Source organism: Fusarium phalaenopsidis (assembly GCF_050370095.1).
Source record: "Fusarium phalaenopsidis strain FUZ10S chromosome Unknown contig_32376, whole genome shotgun sequence".
In the NCBI taxonomy this organism is placed as follows: domain Eukaryota; kingdom Fungi; phylum Ascomycota; class Sordariomycetes; order Hypocreales; family Nectriaceae; genus Fusarium; species Fusarium phalaenopsidis.
The window spans coordinates 424,580-440,370 of NW_028145382.1; the positions used below are offsets into that span (position 1 = coordinate 424,580).

Sequence of the window (15,791 nt, forward strand, 5' to 3'; positions counted from 1 at the left end):
TTGGTGCCGGCTACCACTGGCTCTATTCCTAGATGAAGTAATGTAATGGGTTGTTCTCATTCTCTTGGCAGTTTGGTCCTGTAGGAGTTCTGTCTAAGAGCATTCAGGACAGTCCTAGGCATTTGAACAAGACACGAGGGAACGTAAATCTTGAGAAACGGGCAACGTAACACCATCGAGACATCAATGTCAACTACTTAAGCAATACGGCCATCACAGTACAGGATCCTCGCCGCCCAGCCACTTGTAAATGACCTTGGAATCCCTGCCTTGGAACCTAACATCCTTGGCAGCATCCCTAAATGCATCTAGCATGGGATGGCCCAAGACCGTCTTTGCGCCCAAGTCGTCGGCAGCCTTGACACCAAGCTCCAGCACCCCGAGGCAAAGCTCAAGCGAGAACCCACCTGCGTAGCCTTTGCTTGCCGCGTTTCCAGAGGTCAGGCCTGGGACAGGATTGTTGATCTTGGAGTTGAAGTTCATGCCTGAACTGGCGTTGATGACACTGTCGAGTCGCTTGACGTCTAGGCCGCTGCGGATGCCGATGTTGTAGGTCTCGGCCGTGGCCAGGGCCGTCAGCGAAGAGAGATAGTTGTTGAGGAGCTTTGTCTTGAGACCGGAGCCGAGCTTGCCACAGTGAAAGATGGAGTCGTCCTCGCCCATGAGGCGGCAGATCTCCAAGACCCGTGGCCAGATTGCATCGTCGCATCCAACCATGAAGGAGAGTGCTCCTTTTTCAGCCCCCATCGCGCCACCCTGTGAACTGTAAGGATCAGGATCCAAAGTCATATTTCCACATGGCTTACCGAGCAGGGTGCATCTACAAAATCTCCCCAGCCTCCATCAATGATCTTCTGAGCCACCTCAGCCGAAACACCGGCGTCAATAGTGCTGAGCTCCAGAAATAGCATGCTGTGGCCTGGCCTCCGTTCTGCAGCCAAAAGCCCCTTATCCTCGTGCAAAAACACATCACGCACGTGGGGGGCTTGCGGGACCGATGTCATGATCACGTCCTGAAAAGTGTGTTAGGTATTATGGGTAGTTCTCATATAGAGCTAGGTCGTGATGGACGTACTGCCAGTTCGGCGACTCCCTTGGGCGACGAGGCTGCTCGGACACCAGCGCCATTGTGTTCGTCGATGAACCTTTGTACCGCTTCCTGGTTCACGTCGTACACCACGAGCAGGGACGAGTCAGGGATACGCAGGCGGATATTCTTAGCCATCCCGTGGCCCATCTGGCCAAGGCCTGCAGTTCGATATGAGTAACAGAGATGAGTGTTCGTTGAGTTGTGCAGGACTTCTTACCAATGAAGCCGTAAGTTGTCTGCGAGATGCTACCCATGTTGAAGAGATGAGAGTACGAGGGAGTAAAATTAAGATGCGAAGACTGTCTTCTAGCGGCCTAACTAGAAGTGGACCAGGGTTTGGTCACAGTATTTAATTATCAGGATCCTAATGTTGGATTGACACTCCATCCTTGGTCACTCCAAGGCTCTAGACATGCCAACCTCGGGCAGTCTTGGAGCCGGGGTACGCTTGATGGAGTACATTGGGCTGAGCTGGAGGGCACTCACGTAGCATCAATGAACGTACGATAACCCCAGTGGGGCAGCATTAAGCAGCATTTGGAGAGTGCTTTCACGAGACAAGAAGTCGAGGCTGTGGAGGATAACAGTTATGCATGGTTGTGGAGGTTGGAGAGAGTTGGAGATGCAACCCCCCGACACCACCTGCTTCTCCACGGGGTAGGACCTTGGAGAGATTGTCGTGGTGGCTTCAATGCCGGGCAAATCTCCAAATGTCGATGAAACACAGAAAACATATCCGTTTACCAAAATGTTAGTATTTAAAGACTCTGATGTCGTAATATTCCGTTATCGTCATCATCACTCAACCGAATCCTCTCTTCCCTACAAGTCCTCATTGGACTCCACCTTAAACCTTCCAACTTCAACAGAATAACATCTATCTTTTCCCCTTTCAACTCCAGAATTTCACCATGGCGGGACAAAGCAACCGAGCCGAGCTCCAAAAGGGCCTCTATGAAGTCGGCATGCCCATCCGTCGCTCCGTCCTCAGCGACGCATACGTCGACAACGCCCTGAAGAATGGCAGCACCGAGTTCGCCAAGGCCATGCAAGAGTTCACCACGGCCTTCTGCTGGGGCGCAGTTTGGGACCGTCCCGGCCTAGACCGCAAGCAGCGTTCGCTCATCAATCTCTCCATGCTCGCCGCCACTGGCAAGGTCCACGAGCTTGCCGTCCACACCCGAGGCGCCGTGAACAACGGCGTGTCTGCAACCGAGATTCGAGAGGTCCTCGTGCAGGTCTGCATTTACATGGGAGTTCCAGCCGGGATGGAGGCTTTCAAGGCGGCCGAGAAGGTTCTGATTGCTATGGAGAGCGAGGGTGCCACTATCAAGCCATGAGCGCCTCAATTTTCAACTCAGCATGACATGGGAGATGGTGTCGGGCTTCATGGAACAGTGGATGGATAGCATAGGACACCGCAAGCGTGCTAAGGCACGGATTGACTTATGTGGGCCTGTTCAATATAGACTCGACCTATTGCCCCAAGGATATCTTGCACCAATAGCCTGCGTGAATGTGTGAATCTGTATTGCTGCCAGTGGGTAGTATTCAAGAAGAGACTATTAGGCATAATGCGGTAGCCACCTCATGGCATCATTAAACACCACACTCGCCAGAGCTGTGGTATGGATATTCTTGATCTCGAGGACCGCACCGAATACTCGCCCCCCCTCTTGTATTAGAAAAGAAACCACTGCAGTACACCGAGTACGCGCACTAAAACTGGTACGGAAGACAGGCCGGCCCGTAACCTTCCCATCTTCATGTCATTGTATCTGCATACAGAGTCAATATCCTCGCCATCCTCGGCATAATACCCCAAACCGTCGTCGACCCAGTATCGAGAAGCTCGGCCCATCTCATCAGGACCAGCGCGGAGAGCGGTCTAGAAGCCTCGCCCCTTGCTCGCTCGCCACTCGCCCGCGTCAGCTGCTTCAGCAAGCGAAGAACCTTTTGCTCATCCAAAGATAAGTCTTGAATACACGAGACTGATTGCGCCCACTTGGACAGAAACAAGGCACACTCAAAGTAGCTCAGCGAATGTTGCACGCTCCAGAACCAAAAGCTCGTGCGCGCCACAACCTGGAATCCCAGTTGAGTGGGCGTCCGGAGGGCAAGACAGGCTTGTAATGCAGCCCGCGTGGTCGCCGATCCGCGGCTGGGGGGCCGCGTGGACCTAATCAACTCGACAACCTGCTCTTCGGAGTATACTCCGAAGCTCCTCCTCACGTGGGAGAAGTCCGAGGCCAGTCGGATGTATGCAATTCGAGATATTGTGGTACTGTTGAAGAGCATAGGCTCCCGCGGGTCATCAGGTGGCGACCCCAAGCTTGAAATGTGCTTAAAGATTTGCTGCCACCGGCTTAGGAGCTTGGCAAACTCGTCGCGCGTCGACAATTCTTCGGTCCCGTTGGGTATCTGGGCTCGGTGAGAGAGGATGATCTTCTGAAGTAGGAAGGATATGACGAGGTGGCAGGCAAAGGTGCCGATATTTGGCGGAGCAGGGGACGACTCATCGGCGAGTTGGTCGATAATAGGCCCCATAATCTGAGATTCCGTGCAATGTGTAGATCGCTGGCATGCTTTTATCCACTCTTCTTCAGTCTTGGAGTCCCATTTGTCCTCTTTCGACGGTAGCTCGTGTTCCTTTTCGTATAGAAAGGGCGAAGGCACATCGTAAGCTACGTTCAACAGAGTCATCAAGGTAAAAATGCACCCGGTTACCCTATTTCATGACTTAGTAAAGTCTAGCAAAGCCATGGAGGGTCTTATTTTTACCTCTTCAATGTTTCGAGTTGAACCCATTCTGTCCAAGATGGATCGGCCGAAAGCCCGATTCCTTGCATCCTGGCCCACTCCCGCCGCAATAAAATCGTCATTGGGCCGTAGTATTGGAGTGCTTTATCGAGGTCATCGGGTTCACCACCCCAGGCAGCAAATGCTGTCAAGAGCATCATGCCCTGCAGTTTCGGCAACCCGCCACCTGAGGCAGGCATCAGTGCCGTCGCAAACTCGAACAAGTCTCGGGCTGTCGACCCCTCTAGGCTGTACAGAGCGCCATTGGCACATACGCCAAAGATGAGAAATGCGGGGGCTTCGCTGGGCGCCCAGGTTGGCTGATGGAATAACGGCTGGTGACGGTTGAAGCTGTCAAAGTAACGATCGATGTAGCTGCAGAGAACATCTCTGCCTACTAGCACGTAACCCAGCTTCAATCTTTGCGCTTCTTGTTGGAGATGGAGCCAGCAGGCTTCCGTGATGGCGAGCTCGGCGCCGGTAAGTGAGTTGCCCGGTGAGGCATCATCAAGGGGTTGCAGCTCAGGAGACGGTGGGAGAGAGAACAGAGATTGTCTGCTGAGCTGAACAGTTCCAACGCCAGGGCCAAATTGCACACCGGGCCCCCAATCACGCGAAGGGGAGGCAGCAAAATTAAACTGGTCCAGCGCGTTTGGACCGAGTTCGTCAAGAGTCTGGAGCCATTGCACCTCGTCGGGCATGAAGGAGTCCTGGATTGACACATTTGTCCCAAACAACGATGACGAGGAGTCTTGCGGGTGATGGCTTAGCCCCTGCTGGTCCTGGCCATGGTTAGAATTTCTTTCCTTCTTGATGTGACGGCAATTTCAATGCTCACCGGTAGATTTATAGTTGGCTGAATCTGGCAATGAGTTGACGGGGACTCATCTTCTGGCGAAGTCATGTCCTGTCTTTGCATGCCATCTCCGGCTCTTCTCGTCGCCCTCTCGTTGCCCTTCGGCGGCCGTCCGCGTTGGTGCGCCTTCCACTCATGTCTTCGCAAAAGATCCCTCCTGGAGAAAGCTTGAATGCACAAGTCGCAGCCATATGGCTTTTCTTTCGTGTCTAATTGTAGCATTAGCATGGCAGGATGACAGGTGAGGGAATCGCATCGTACGGGTCCGCTCGTGGCGTACGAGATGCTCGGCTCGGCCGAATTCTCGCGAGCAGTGCGAGCACCTGTGAATAGGGGCAACAGTGGTCATCCTAGTGGATGTCGGCGCAAGGTCAATCAGGGATGCAGCGAGGTTTGAGTGTCATATTTATTCATGCGCGGGGTGATACTTTGACCGAATACGAGTGCCTCAGGCATACGTTTTTCAATTCTTCCCCTGGCAATGACTGACACCAAACAGTTTGAATCAGCTGTGTGGGTTCCATCCAGTCGATAGCTGATATTGACGCGCAGGTAAACTATGGACTCTTTTTCACGTAAAACGGAACTGAATGGAAATTTGCTCCCTACCTGGTGGTGCCTTGTTGCGATTGTCTGAAGCCACTTTAGTCGCCTACTAAATAACCATATAGGCTAATGCTGCCTCATCTAAGCTACAATCCGTGGACCCTCTGGCATTCCACAAAGTATCGCTAACTCTTAGCTCCTTGATGCTAGAATTCTAATCCAGAAAATAACTTTCAATATACTATCAATGCGGTATCCCTCATTCTATAATCCAAATGTGATACTCTTGACCTGGGTCGATGTCAACTGAGTTCGCCTGTGTTCAAGTGGTGGTGGATAAGGAGTCTAACCTCAAGAAATTCTTCAATCCCTAATTTGGAGCCCTAGTAACAAGTCTTGTTAGAAATTTCTACCAGGCGTGGGAAAAAAATTTGGCAATGGCTTTTTTAGCTGGGAAACTCACCTCTCGACCTTGTCCGCTCTCCTTGACGCCACCGAACGGCGAGGCGGCATTGCTAATAAGGCCAGTGTTGACTCCGACCTGTGAAATGCACACGGGTATGGTTAGCTGGGGACTCATGATGCTCAAAGGACAAACTCACCATGCCCACCTCCAGAGCTTCGGCGACTCGCCAGGCACGAGCAATGTCCTGCGTGAAGAAGTATCCAGCGAGGCCGACTGAAGGAGCATTCGCAAGCTTGACGACTTCCTCTTCATCTTCAAACTTGAAAAGAGGTAAAAGAGGCCCAAAAGTCTCCTCTGCAGCACACATGGAGTTGGCCACCACGTCGACGAGAACTGTCGGCTCAAAAAACGTTGCTCCAAGTTTGGTCGCTCGAGATCCTCCTATCAACACTCTCGCCCCTCGTGCCACAGCGTCTTGAACATGTATTTCGACCTTGTCAACGGCAGCTTCGGTGATCAGAGGGCCCAAGGTCGTCTCTGGGTCATGTCCAGCCCCGAGTCTGAACTGTTTGACCCTGGTGACGAGCGTAGCCGCCAGCTTGTCGTATATCCTAGACTGAACATAGACGCGGTTGGCGCACACGCATGTCTGCCCCGAGAGGCGGAACTTACTCGCCATGATGCCCTCGACGGCCTTCTCGCAGTCGGCATCGTCAAAGACAATAACGGCAGCGTTCCCACCAAGCTCCAGACTGACCCTCGTCATGGTGCCGGTGCATTGCGCGGCAAGCACCTTGCCCACTACCGTAGAGCCAGTAAAGGAGAACTTCCTGACGTCTGGATGCTGGGTCAAAACCTTGCCAACCTGCACCGTGTGTCTCCTGGTCGTTACAATACTCAAAGACCCTGCTGGAAACCCTGCCTGATGAGCAAGATGAGCCAAGGCAACTGCGCTCAGAGGTGTCTCGGGGGCTGGCTTTATCACGCATGGACACCCAGCTGCGAGAGCTGCAGCGACCTTCCTTGTCACCATGGCGGCTGGGAAGTTCCATGGTGTCACGATGCCAACGACGCCCACCGGTTGCTTGATGGTGACGATACGGCTATTGTGATTCGAGGATTGGTAGACCTGCAATATCTCAGCTTCCTTATTGTCGGACGAGTTCCGGGTCCGCTTACCGCTCCTTCGAATCTCTCGGCCTCCCCAGAGAACCAGTCGATAAAGTCGCTAGCATATTTGACTTCTCCCTTCGCTTCTGCCAGAGGCTTGACATTTTCGCTAGTGATGATGTCGGCAAGATCGCCGGCTGCTGCCTGAACCAGGTCAAACCACTTTCTCAGCAGCCGGCTTCTATCCTTGGCAGTCAATAGGGCCAGCTTCTTCTGAGCCTCTTTTGCAGCGTTCACTGCATGCTCACATTGTCGTGAGTCTAGATCAGGGACGTATGCCACGGGCTTTGACGTGGCCGGATCTGGATGGTATCAGCAGGGCTCACATTAGCGTTGTTTGTATTACGTACCATACACGACAAAGCATTGATCCTGGACAACCGTCAACCAACCTCCCACTATAAAGGTCGAGTTGGGTACGACAAGTGAATTTTCTTGAAACGATGTCATCGTTGTATAGTGTTAGGACTTAGGAGTGGAATTATTCGACGGCCGTCCTTTGCGATTACCTACTGTCCCCAAGATTCTGCTGTCTATATATTTCTATGGCCTTAGTGACTAAGGCCTAGGCCGCTGCTTTCTCTCCACTCTCCAATATCCGGTGCTTGGTCAAAATGCAATCTTGATCAAGGCTGACAACGAGCGGCTGTCCCCGTGCCTCGGCTATTTGATCGTTGGAGATGTCGTGGAGAGTTGGTGTTAGCGGGTCTCTCCAACTCCTCTCCACAACCTCCACAACTCCAACACATGTTCTCCCTATGGCCTCTTCGTACTCTCTAACTTGTCATTCCATAGTCACCACACCATACCCTGGCCCTCAATTGTACCATATACCTCGGAAACATCAACTTTCGCCCTCCATTAAGCCTTCAGCCAAGAACGACGAGCCAAGTGATGTCCGACTCACCAAGGCAACCGTTCGCGTTTCCGCGGGTGTCTCTACTCCCGAGCGGGTTTCTCACACTCCCCGAGCACTTCTTCTGCGCCGACCAGCGAGATAAATCTATCCGAAATACTGTTCCATCCATGTCATTTCTGATCCATCATCCCAACCCAGACTTTAAGCTGGTCTTCGACCTCGGCATGCGGAGGAACCTGGATGAATACCCTGCAGATATTCAACCCCACCTGTCCACACGATTACCGATCCACACATTCCCAGATGCCAGTGAATCTTTGCGACGAGGTGGTTTGACTCCATCCAGCATCAACGCTGTTATCCTTAGCCACGTTCACTACGATCATGTGGGCACGCCCAGCGACTTCGAGAATGCGCACTTCATCGTCGGGTCTGGGACCCAGCATCTTCTACAACATGGGATGAACTATCATTCTGCCGCAAAGTTTGAGAAAGATCTTCTTCCAATCGGTCGCGTGATCGAACTACAAGGACCTCGGCGCCCAGGCTCAGAGAGCGATGGTGGATCTGCTCGGCCAGCAAATCCGCGACTTGCTCAACTGGTGCCCGATGTCTCTCATGACTGGAAGCCATTTGGACCATTCGAAAATGCAATAGACCTCTTCAGCGACGGCCTCATCTTCATAGTTGATAGCCCTGGCCATCTGATCGGGCACACAAATCTTCTCGTACGCGCTGCAGAGGATCAATACGTGTATCTTGCTGGAGATGCGTGCCATCATCCAAGAATTTTGGACGGCCTGACAGAGATGTCTGAATGGGTTGAAAATGGCATGAATGTTTGCATACATATGGCTAAAGCGCTTGCAGCCGAAACAGTACGAAAGATTAGACAAATCCGCGAGGAGGGGTTGGGGGGCGTTCCCAAGGTAGAGGTGATTTTGGCACATGACGGCGAATGGTTCAATCAGCACCAGGATGCCATCTTCCCTAGTTATTTTACGGCTTGATTTTGTAGCACGGTTTTGCAAGATGATTCTATAAAAATTCCGTGAATTTTCCAGCTATTTGTGTATTATTCAGTCAATCGGCTTTGTGCCTCGGCTATTGGCCATCTCCAATGCTTGGAATGACGCACGCCCTCACCAGGAAACCTATTTAAGACAGTGGCCTCCCCATCTCAACCCATTTGCTAACGTCGGTTCTCCACTCCATCTCCAAACACCAAAAACGATCCACAGCCTATCGCAATGTCGAAACCTCGAGCTATTGTCAAGGCCCTTGATCATCTCGTCCTAACCTGTACCGATGTAGGCGCCACGGCCAACTGGTACTCCAAACATCTAGGCATGAAGGTCGAAACATTCAGACCACCATCCGACCCTACTGTGGCGAGGACTGCGTTAAAATTTGGCATCCAAAAGATCAATCTCCACCAGAAAGGAAAGGAGTTTGAGCCAAAGGCGAAGATCGCGCTGCCTGGTACCGCGGATCTTTGCTTTGTAGTCGACGATAGTGTGAACCTCGACGACCTACTCAGGGATTTCGGGAATGAAGGGATTGAGGTTCTGGAAGGGAGACGGATTGTGGCTCGGACAGGAGCCCAAGGGCCAATACAGAGCCTTTACGTTCGTGATCCAGACGGGAATTTGATCGAGTGAGTTGCGTTCCCTTGATTATCTTGGTGATAGCTCATATAAATGTGATAGGTTGTCATCCTATGCCAATCGAGAAACCGACCAAGACTGAGTAGCCATAGTTACCCTACATCTAAGGCTATGTCAAGACAATACACGATTTTTGACTCGCCACGATTACGATCGTCCTAATACCCCTCATGCTTTTTCTTTTCGAATGCCAAAGCCACTCATCACTTTCAGCTTGATTCGCTTTGTAGGCCTGAGGGCCGGCGTGTCTTGCCTGGATGACAAATCGTCGTCCAGGCTCCAGGTGCAGGACTCTGCTCGAATAGGGCCAAAAACGGAAACAACACGGCCGCCACACAACCGAACCCGGCTTGGTACCACTTTGTCTTTACTGAGTCCACGGGGATGGATCAAGGTGGCTTCAATCCTACCAGGAGCTGATTCGTTATCAGTTGGACCTGAACAAGGGACGATAAACATGTGGGCTTGGTTCGTCCGCTGATGGCTTGGCTAGGATATAGTCAGATCCTTAGTCCTGCGCTCGCAAGCATTTACACGGGAAAATGACCGAATGGAGGCAGAAAGAGGGAAATATTTTCAACTCGGATATCATAGCCGTTTCGAATGCATCGCTTTTAAGTGGCTAACCCCCTACACTGCGTGAATATGAGCAAGTTGTTGCATCTTAGTGGCGACGCTATCAATACCCATGTTGGGGTTGCACTTTGATCTAGTCGTGTTATTGAGTGACTTGACCTTTGCGGTGCAATGCTACTGTAGTTGAGTATACTGCTAACTTCATTGTCCAACTCGCACGGTGATTTGCATGTTGGGCGTGGTGCAACAATTCGGGTCGCCGGCAACATTGATGGAGATGAACCACCTTGAGGAACTGGTCCCGCTGATAAAATTCTTCCTTCATCGCCGGGATATAAAGCTTGTGCATTTGCCATAATTACTGCTGGTTACCTACAGCACTTGTCTCGCCCAGCCTTGCAACCAGCACCCCCTCCCATCCAAGACGTCGAACAGGGAGTGTAATCAACATGTCTATGCAATCCACCACAGCCTCTGTGGCGGATTGGTTCAAGAAGCTGCCTCTATCAGACCCACGGTGTAACAATGACTCCTGTATAGCCTACGAGGATGCCCATGCGGCGTCCCAGGCGGCTGTGCCGTACACTCTGCAGTTCAAGTACGGCCACTGGACAATGTGGATATTTGCCATCTTCATCTTTTGTTACTCTGTTTATTTCTATTCTCACTTACTCTTTAGCAAGGATGGCGTTCAGCAGCGGCCCAATCCGCTCGGTAAACTCACGGCAGCACTGCGATGGGTCAGTTACAGGAGGATAAAGGGGACTGTCGCGGACAAGATGGGCCTTCCGTCGCTGGGTGTCTGCCTTGTTGTTTTGTCAGGCTGGATTGCGACTACGATCATGGCTTTCGCCGTGCACCCTTATTACCGCGAGCGTCGAGGGTATGGCAGTCCACCTCTGGGCGTACGGACTGGTCTCATTGCTTTTGCCTTGATCCCCTTGACGTTTGCAACAGCAGGAAAGGTAAGTTCACAAATTCAATCACCAGAATACCAACTTACGCTAATGGAACAAGGTCAACATCATCACTCTTCTCACCGGCCTTGGACACGAAAAGCTGAACGCATTCCATCGCCACACCGCCTACATCATGCTATACGTCTCCGTCATCCACACGGTTCCCTTTCTCGCTCAACCGTACCGCGAAGGAGGCGCAGCGGGCCTTCATGCCCGCTTTTACCGTCCCGGTGGTCTCGAATACACCGGCACGCCTCCACTGGGTATGCTCGTCGGCCTCTGCGTTCTATCTGTACCCTGGTTGAGAAGACTGGCCTATGAAATCTTTGTACAGACCCATCTCCTCCTGAGTATCGTCTACTTGGGCTTGTGTTTCTGGCATGCAAAGAACCTGGGTGATAGTTGGGCCTATCTGTGGGGTACCCTGGCAATCTTCCTAGTCCAGCTGCTCGTGAGAGTGTTTGGAAAGACAACGGTCTTCCAGTTCCGGGGTGAATGGTTCTGCCAAGCTCTGGTAACACTTGCAAAACTTGAAGAGGGTATGGTGAAGCTGGAGATGGACGTACATGGCAAATGGACTTGGGAACCAGGACAACATGTCTTCCTAAAGTTTGTTCAGCTGCAGGCTCTGGATAACCATCCATTCACCATCGCCTGCCTTCCTGACGCCAAGACTTTGGAATCAACAAGAATGGTATTCTACATTCGTCCCCAGCGAGGTCTGACAGCCAAGATTGCCAGCTCTACCCAGACCCTCTCCGCAACCGTGGATGGACCGTATGGTACCATTCTCCGCCCGCGGCCGGAAATTGGATATGACACTGTCATCCTTGTCGCTGGTGGTGGTGGGTTTGCTGGAATGTTACCCCATCTGCAGCACTTGTCACGCTGCATTGCCTCTGGTCAGAGCTCTGTTAAGAAGGTCGAATTCATCTGGGTTGTGAGGCGCAAGGAGTCATTGACTTGGTGCGACGCCGATTTGAAGGAATGCCAGTCTCTTGCCCCAGGTTCTATCAACTTGGACATTTGGATCACCGGAGAGATCGAGAAGGGTAGCGTTAACCCGATATCTCATGGCAAGGATATAGAGAGTGATGCAGCCAGCTCTGGTTCGGAGCGTGGCTGGAAAGATTTGCTGTCGTCGGCTCACGTTGGTCAACGACCAGTCATGAAGGAAGTTATTCCGAAGCTCGTCAACAGCGGAAGAGTCTTGGTCCTTGGATGCGGTCCCGAGAGCTTGAAAATAGACTTGAGTAACGCCGTGGCGGGGCTCCAAGCAAAGGTGTTGAAGGGAGAGGTTAAGAAAGTCAGTTTGCATACGGAGACCTTTGGCTGGTAATTTAGACACTACCATATTTACCCAGAACCCTTGTGTCCATAATTGCCCAGATTCCCGGGTTCTTCCCATAAATATGAGTGGTTTCAATAGTCAAGAACGGATTTCCTTGTCGTCGAACACGTCATCAAAATCCTGAAACAAAAAAATGTGGCAGGCCTGTGCTTCCTCAGCTGCAAGCACGCTACCCAAGCACAAGCCCCTATAAAAGTCCCCTCGACCCCCGGGCCGCTGCAAGAGCCAACATACAACAGACCTCGTCTCCAACAGCGCATCCATTACCAGCCACCATGTGCGCCCAAACGTCTTCCGAATGGCCTGGGTTCTCCACATGGGCTAGGTTCAAGGCGAAAAATCCTATTGACGACGTCATCTTTGAGCCGCTTTGCAGTTGGAGCGGCCATATCAACACCCCAGCCTACGGGCGCATTACAGACTCTAAGTCTCCCCAAGACTACATCATAGCCATTGGTTGGAACTCGGCCGCGGCCTATGAAGAATTCAAAATATCCCCTCAGTATCAACAGTTGATGGACAACCTAGGAGTCGATCCCGCCAAGGAACATGCACATACCCAGGTCATTACCTTCACGAATACGATGTTCGGCCGCGGATTTACTCCCAACACAGAGATTCTTACTGCCTACTGGCCTGCCTCGCTGTCTCTCGACACTCAGCAAGAGGTGCGGAAGACAAAGACGCTCGTCCATACTGGGATACCCAACCCGCGCTGTTATTCAAAGGCCCCGGTCTTTGGATGGATCGATGAGCTGCAGACCTGGAATGAAGAGAAGGTACTAGCAAGCGTATGGTGCCATCACTGGAGGAGCAAGGAACTAGAGGATAAGTTTAAGAGCACCGAGAAGAGGGTCGTTTATGTGGGCAAGGATATCGTCTATCCACTCGCTGTAGATGATTTCCAGCAACACCTGAAAGATCTCGGCACTCTCGGTTGGGAATCGGCTCATGTGGATTTTGTGCCACTCAACATGATATACGACGACGAGATAACGCGAAGTCGGAGGCGTGAAAGGAAGAGGCTTGATGATGTAACCAGTGGCATGGGCAGTCTTTGAAACATCCAAGACCACGCAACCTTGCGCTGCCCCGAGGATTTTACCTATGTAGTCTTCATCACATCCGACTCTGCACCCTGACAGATGTTGAATATATCTATATACTCCACAACTAGGATTGCCTAAGCTTGGACTTAGTGCTGGCCCAGCTGTAATCTGGGAACCGCTCCCCAAGGTAGCATGCCAGTGCAAACAGGGTCCATGACTCGGGATTCGCGATTGCCTGCTGCTGCGTGATAGCGGCGCCATCCGCGAGGACATCGGACCCAACGATTTCACCAAGCAAATCTAAAGACACAATGTTAGCCCTCTCGTCGATGTTCCGAATGCTCTAGACCAACTCACATGCCGTGTCTGGCGTGTTCTCGTTCTCCAAGGCAAAGTGGAACATTTCGTGGAGAAATGTCAAGGCCTCGACGGTATATTCCTCCATCGACACGCCTTCCGCCGTCACATCAGGAAACTGAAACATGTTTGGGTAGCGAGCAGCATTCCCCCAGTTTTGGGGACAAAAGGTGAGGGTATTTGGCTGCAGGTTGTCGTCGGTGGCGCCCATGTTGGTCTTCTGCTTGCCGCGACCCTTCGAACAGTAGTCGCCCGGCTCATCATAGCGGAAGGCCTTCAAGTCATCACACCAGAACGGGACTGGGAGCCTCATGTTAGACTTTTTGCTGCGGAATACGGCATGCTGAAGAGGGAACACATACCAAAGGGCTGGGGCATCTTCGCTCTTTCAGTCTTGGACGCCTTGTCTCTCTTCCTCTTGACTTCCAAGTAGTTGACCTCGTATATATCTGCATAGACCTTCCTCATCTGCCTTTTGTCCGGATCCTCGGCGCCTGTGCCTTCGATCAAAGCTGTGGCAGTCCATTTCATCTCTGCGTCGCGAGAGGTCAGCGTGCAAGAGACAAGAGTAAGGGGGACAGGGGAGGCTTACCAGCTTGGAAGGTACTGTCACAAAAGATCCACGGCTTGTCGTCTCCTTCTTCGCCCTCCGACTCATCGTCGATGGCGTCCCGCACCTTTTTCAAGTTGGCTAACATTTGGGGGTTAGCCTTTGCTCCCACAGGAAGGTAACACTTCGAGACATACCAATCATGGTGTCAACAGTAGAGTCGAAAGAGTCGTCAGCCGCATCGACCTTGAAAAACGTCCATAGGTGCTTTTGACTATCGGCATTCGTGACACCATTAGCTTTGGAGGTTCTGGCGTTCCTCAGAACCTGGTCTGCAGCGCCAGCGAGAACGCGGCCGTCATTCCACCACTGAACTACGTCGTAGTCATCACAGCCACCCTTCTCGGTGCCTGTCTTGATGTGGAAGACGTCGTCGATGGTGCCAGCGCGTGCAGAAATGGTCCCCTGGATAGCTGGGGAGACGAAAGCGAGAAGAATGATTAGCCTCGCGAGCCAAGGGGCCAACGAGGGCGAGAACTTGAACGACATGCTGGCGGATGCAGCAACCGTCAATAGCATCAAGAGAAGGAATGAATAAGGGGAACGAATGAATGATGGTGGACAGAGACAGTGAGCCTGAAAGTCCCTCATATAACATCAAGCATTGGACCAGATGGCGCATCGGTGATAATAAAGCATAGAGCCGATGCCCGACTGTCATTTGATCCGCGTAATTAGGAATTAGGAGCATGTACATAACATGAAACCCCCGAAAGGATCAGGATCAGCACCGCCTCGGCTATTGTCTGACTATCTGGTCACCAGAATAGAGCGGGCGCATACTCGCGGAGCTTCTGAGTTCAGTTGAAAGGAATATCTGTTTCACATAGATCTGGAGATGGGAAACAAAAGAGGAGACTCGACAGGGGATGGAGATTAGCGGATGTGGCTATACGGATCGGATCGAAGCACCACTGCAGCACCGTTGCATTTATTAAATATAACTGACACGAGACGTCAGCCAAGAAAGTCACACAACAATATCGGGACTCAATCTCCGCTCGTGTAGTATCGATACCCAATGATCTGCTGCAGTGGGCTGTGCTGGCATCGGCCCGCCTCCGCACGGGTATTCCCTCCGTCTGATATGCAGCTCCTGTTTCAACATTAATTAATTGCGCGTTGTTCCATCAGATGAACATGACCAGGATCATGTTGCGTCTCCCTGGCCTGGCAGATCATAGCATAGCCACGGGTGAAGGGCTTTGGCCAGCCGCCTATAGTTCTGCCTCAACAGTTATATACATATACTAGCAGGACGCCATCTCGACAGATCGGACAGCAGCTCATGTTAGGAGCATCCCTTCCTTTCTCTGACAATCGCTTGCTGGCTCTCCATTTGTTCACGTCATTATCGCTCCTTCATAATACATCCTCCTTGGCCATCTACTTGCCAAAATGAGGGTTTCCACTGTCGGCCCAATCCTGCTCTTCCTCAGCAGCCACTTGGTTTCGGCGTCGGAGTATGGCCATGAGCCGGACTGCCAGGCTGGATT

General features: G+C 51.9%; 7 protein-coding genes across 7 annotated transcripts; 3 read left to right on the top strand and 4 right to left on the bottom strand.

Moving 5' to 3' along the window:
• Positions 1-213: 213 nt before the first annotated feature.
• LRP88_14753 (NAD binding domain of 6-phosphogluconate dehydrogenase-domain-containing protein) lies at positions 214-1,004 on the bottom strand (the record flags this gene model as incomplete). Its single annotated transcript, XM_083251088.1, has 2 exons — positions 214-756; positions 807-1,004. The coding sequence occupies 2 exons, from the start codon at positions 1,002-1,004 to the stop codon at positions 214-216; spliced, it is 741 nt and encodes a 246-aa protein (XP_083093123.1).
• Positions 1,005-2,001: 997 nt separating this feature from the next.
• LRP88_14754 (AhpD-like protein) lies at positions 2,002-2,430 on the top strand (the record flags this gene model as incomplete). Its single annotated transcript, XM_083251089.1, has 1 exon — positions 2,002-2,430. One exon carries the CDS (start codon positions 2,002-2,004, stop codon positions 2,428-2,430), a length of 429 nt encoding a protein of 142 aa, XP_083093124.1.
• Positions 2,431-2,854: 424 nt separating this feature from the next.
• Positions 2,855-4,590, bottom strand: LRP88_14755 (fungal specific transcription factor domain-containing protein; the record flags this gene model as incomplete). The annotated part of the gene is made up of 2 exons (XM_083251090.1): positions 2,855-3,818; positions 3,872-4,590. The coding sequence occupies 2 exons, from the start codon at positions 4,588-4,590 to the stop codon at positions 2,855-2,857; spliced, it is 1,683 nt and encodes a 560-aa protein (XP_083093125.1).
• A 1,110-nt stretch (positions 4,591-5,700) lies between these two features.
• LRP88_14756 (Aldehyde/histidinol dehydrogenase) lies at positions 5,701-7,220 on the bottom strand (the record flags this gene model as incomplete). Its single annotated transcript, XM_083251091.1, has 4 exons — positions 5,701-5,832; positions 5,894-6,826; positions 6,877-7,152; positions 7,218-7,220. 4 exons carry the CDS (start codon positions 7,218-7,220, stop codon positions 5,701-5,703), a joined length of 1,344 nt encoding a protein of 447 aa, XP_083093126.1.
• A 3,198-nt stretch (positions 7,221-10,418) lies between these two features.
• Positions 10,419-12,267, top strand: LRP88_14757 (ferric reductase family protein; the record flags this gene model as incomplete). Its single annotated transcript, XM_083251092.1, has 2 exons — positions 10,419-10,934; positions 10,987-12,267. 2 exons carry the CDS (start codon positions 10,419-10,421, stop codon positions 12,265-12,267), a joined length of 1,797 nt encoding a protein of 598 aa, XP_083093127.1.
• Positions 12,268-12,554: 287 nt separating this feature from the next.
• Positions 12,555-13,340, top strand: LRP88_14758 (uncharacterized protein; the record flags this gene model as incomplete). Its single annotated transcript, XM_083251093.1, has 1 exon — positions 12,555-13,340. One exon carries the CDS (start codon positions 12,555-12,557, stop codon positions 13,338-13,340), a length of 786 nt encoding a protein of 261 aa, XP_083093128.1.
• A 112-nt stretch (positions 13,341-13,452) lies between these two features.
• On the bottom strand, positions 13,453-14,784 carry LRP88_14759 (uncharacterized protein; the record flags this gene model as incomplete). The annotated part of the gene is made up of 5 exons (XM_083251094.1): positions 13,453-13,628; positions 13,686-13,985; positions 14,048-14,218; positions 14,278-14,376; positions 14,433-14,784. 5 exons carry the CDS (start codon positions 14,782-14,784, stop codon positions 13,453-13,455), a joined length of 1,098 nt encoding a protein of 365 aa, XP_083093129.1.
• Between the last annotated feature and the right edge of the window lie 1,007 nt (positions 14,785-15,791).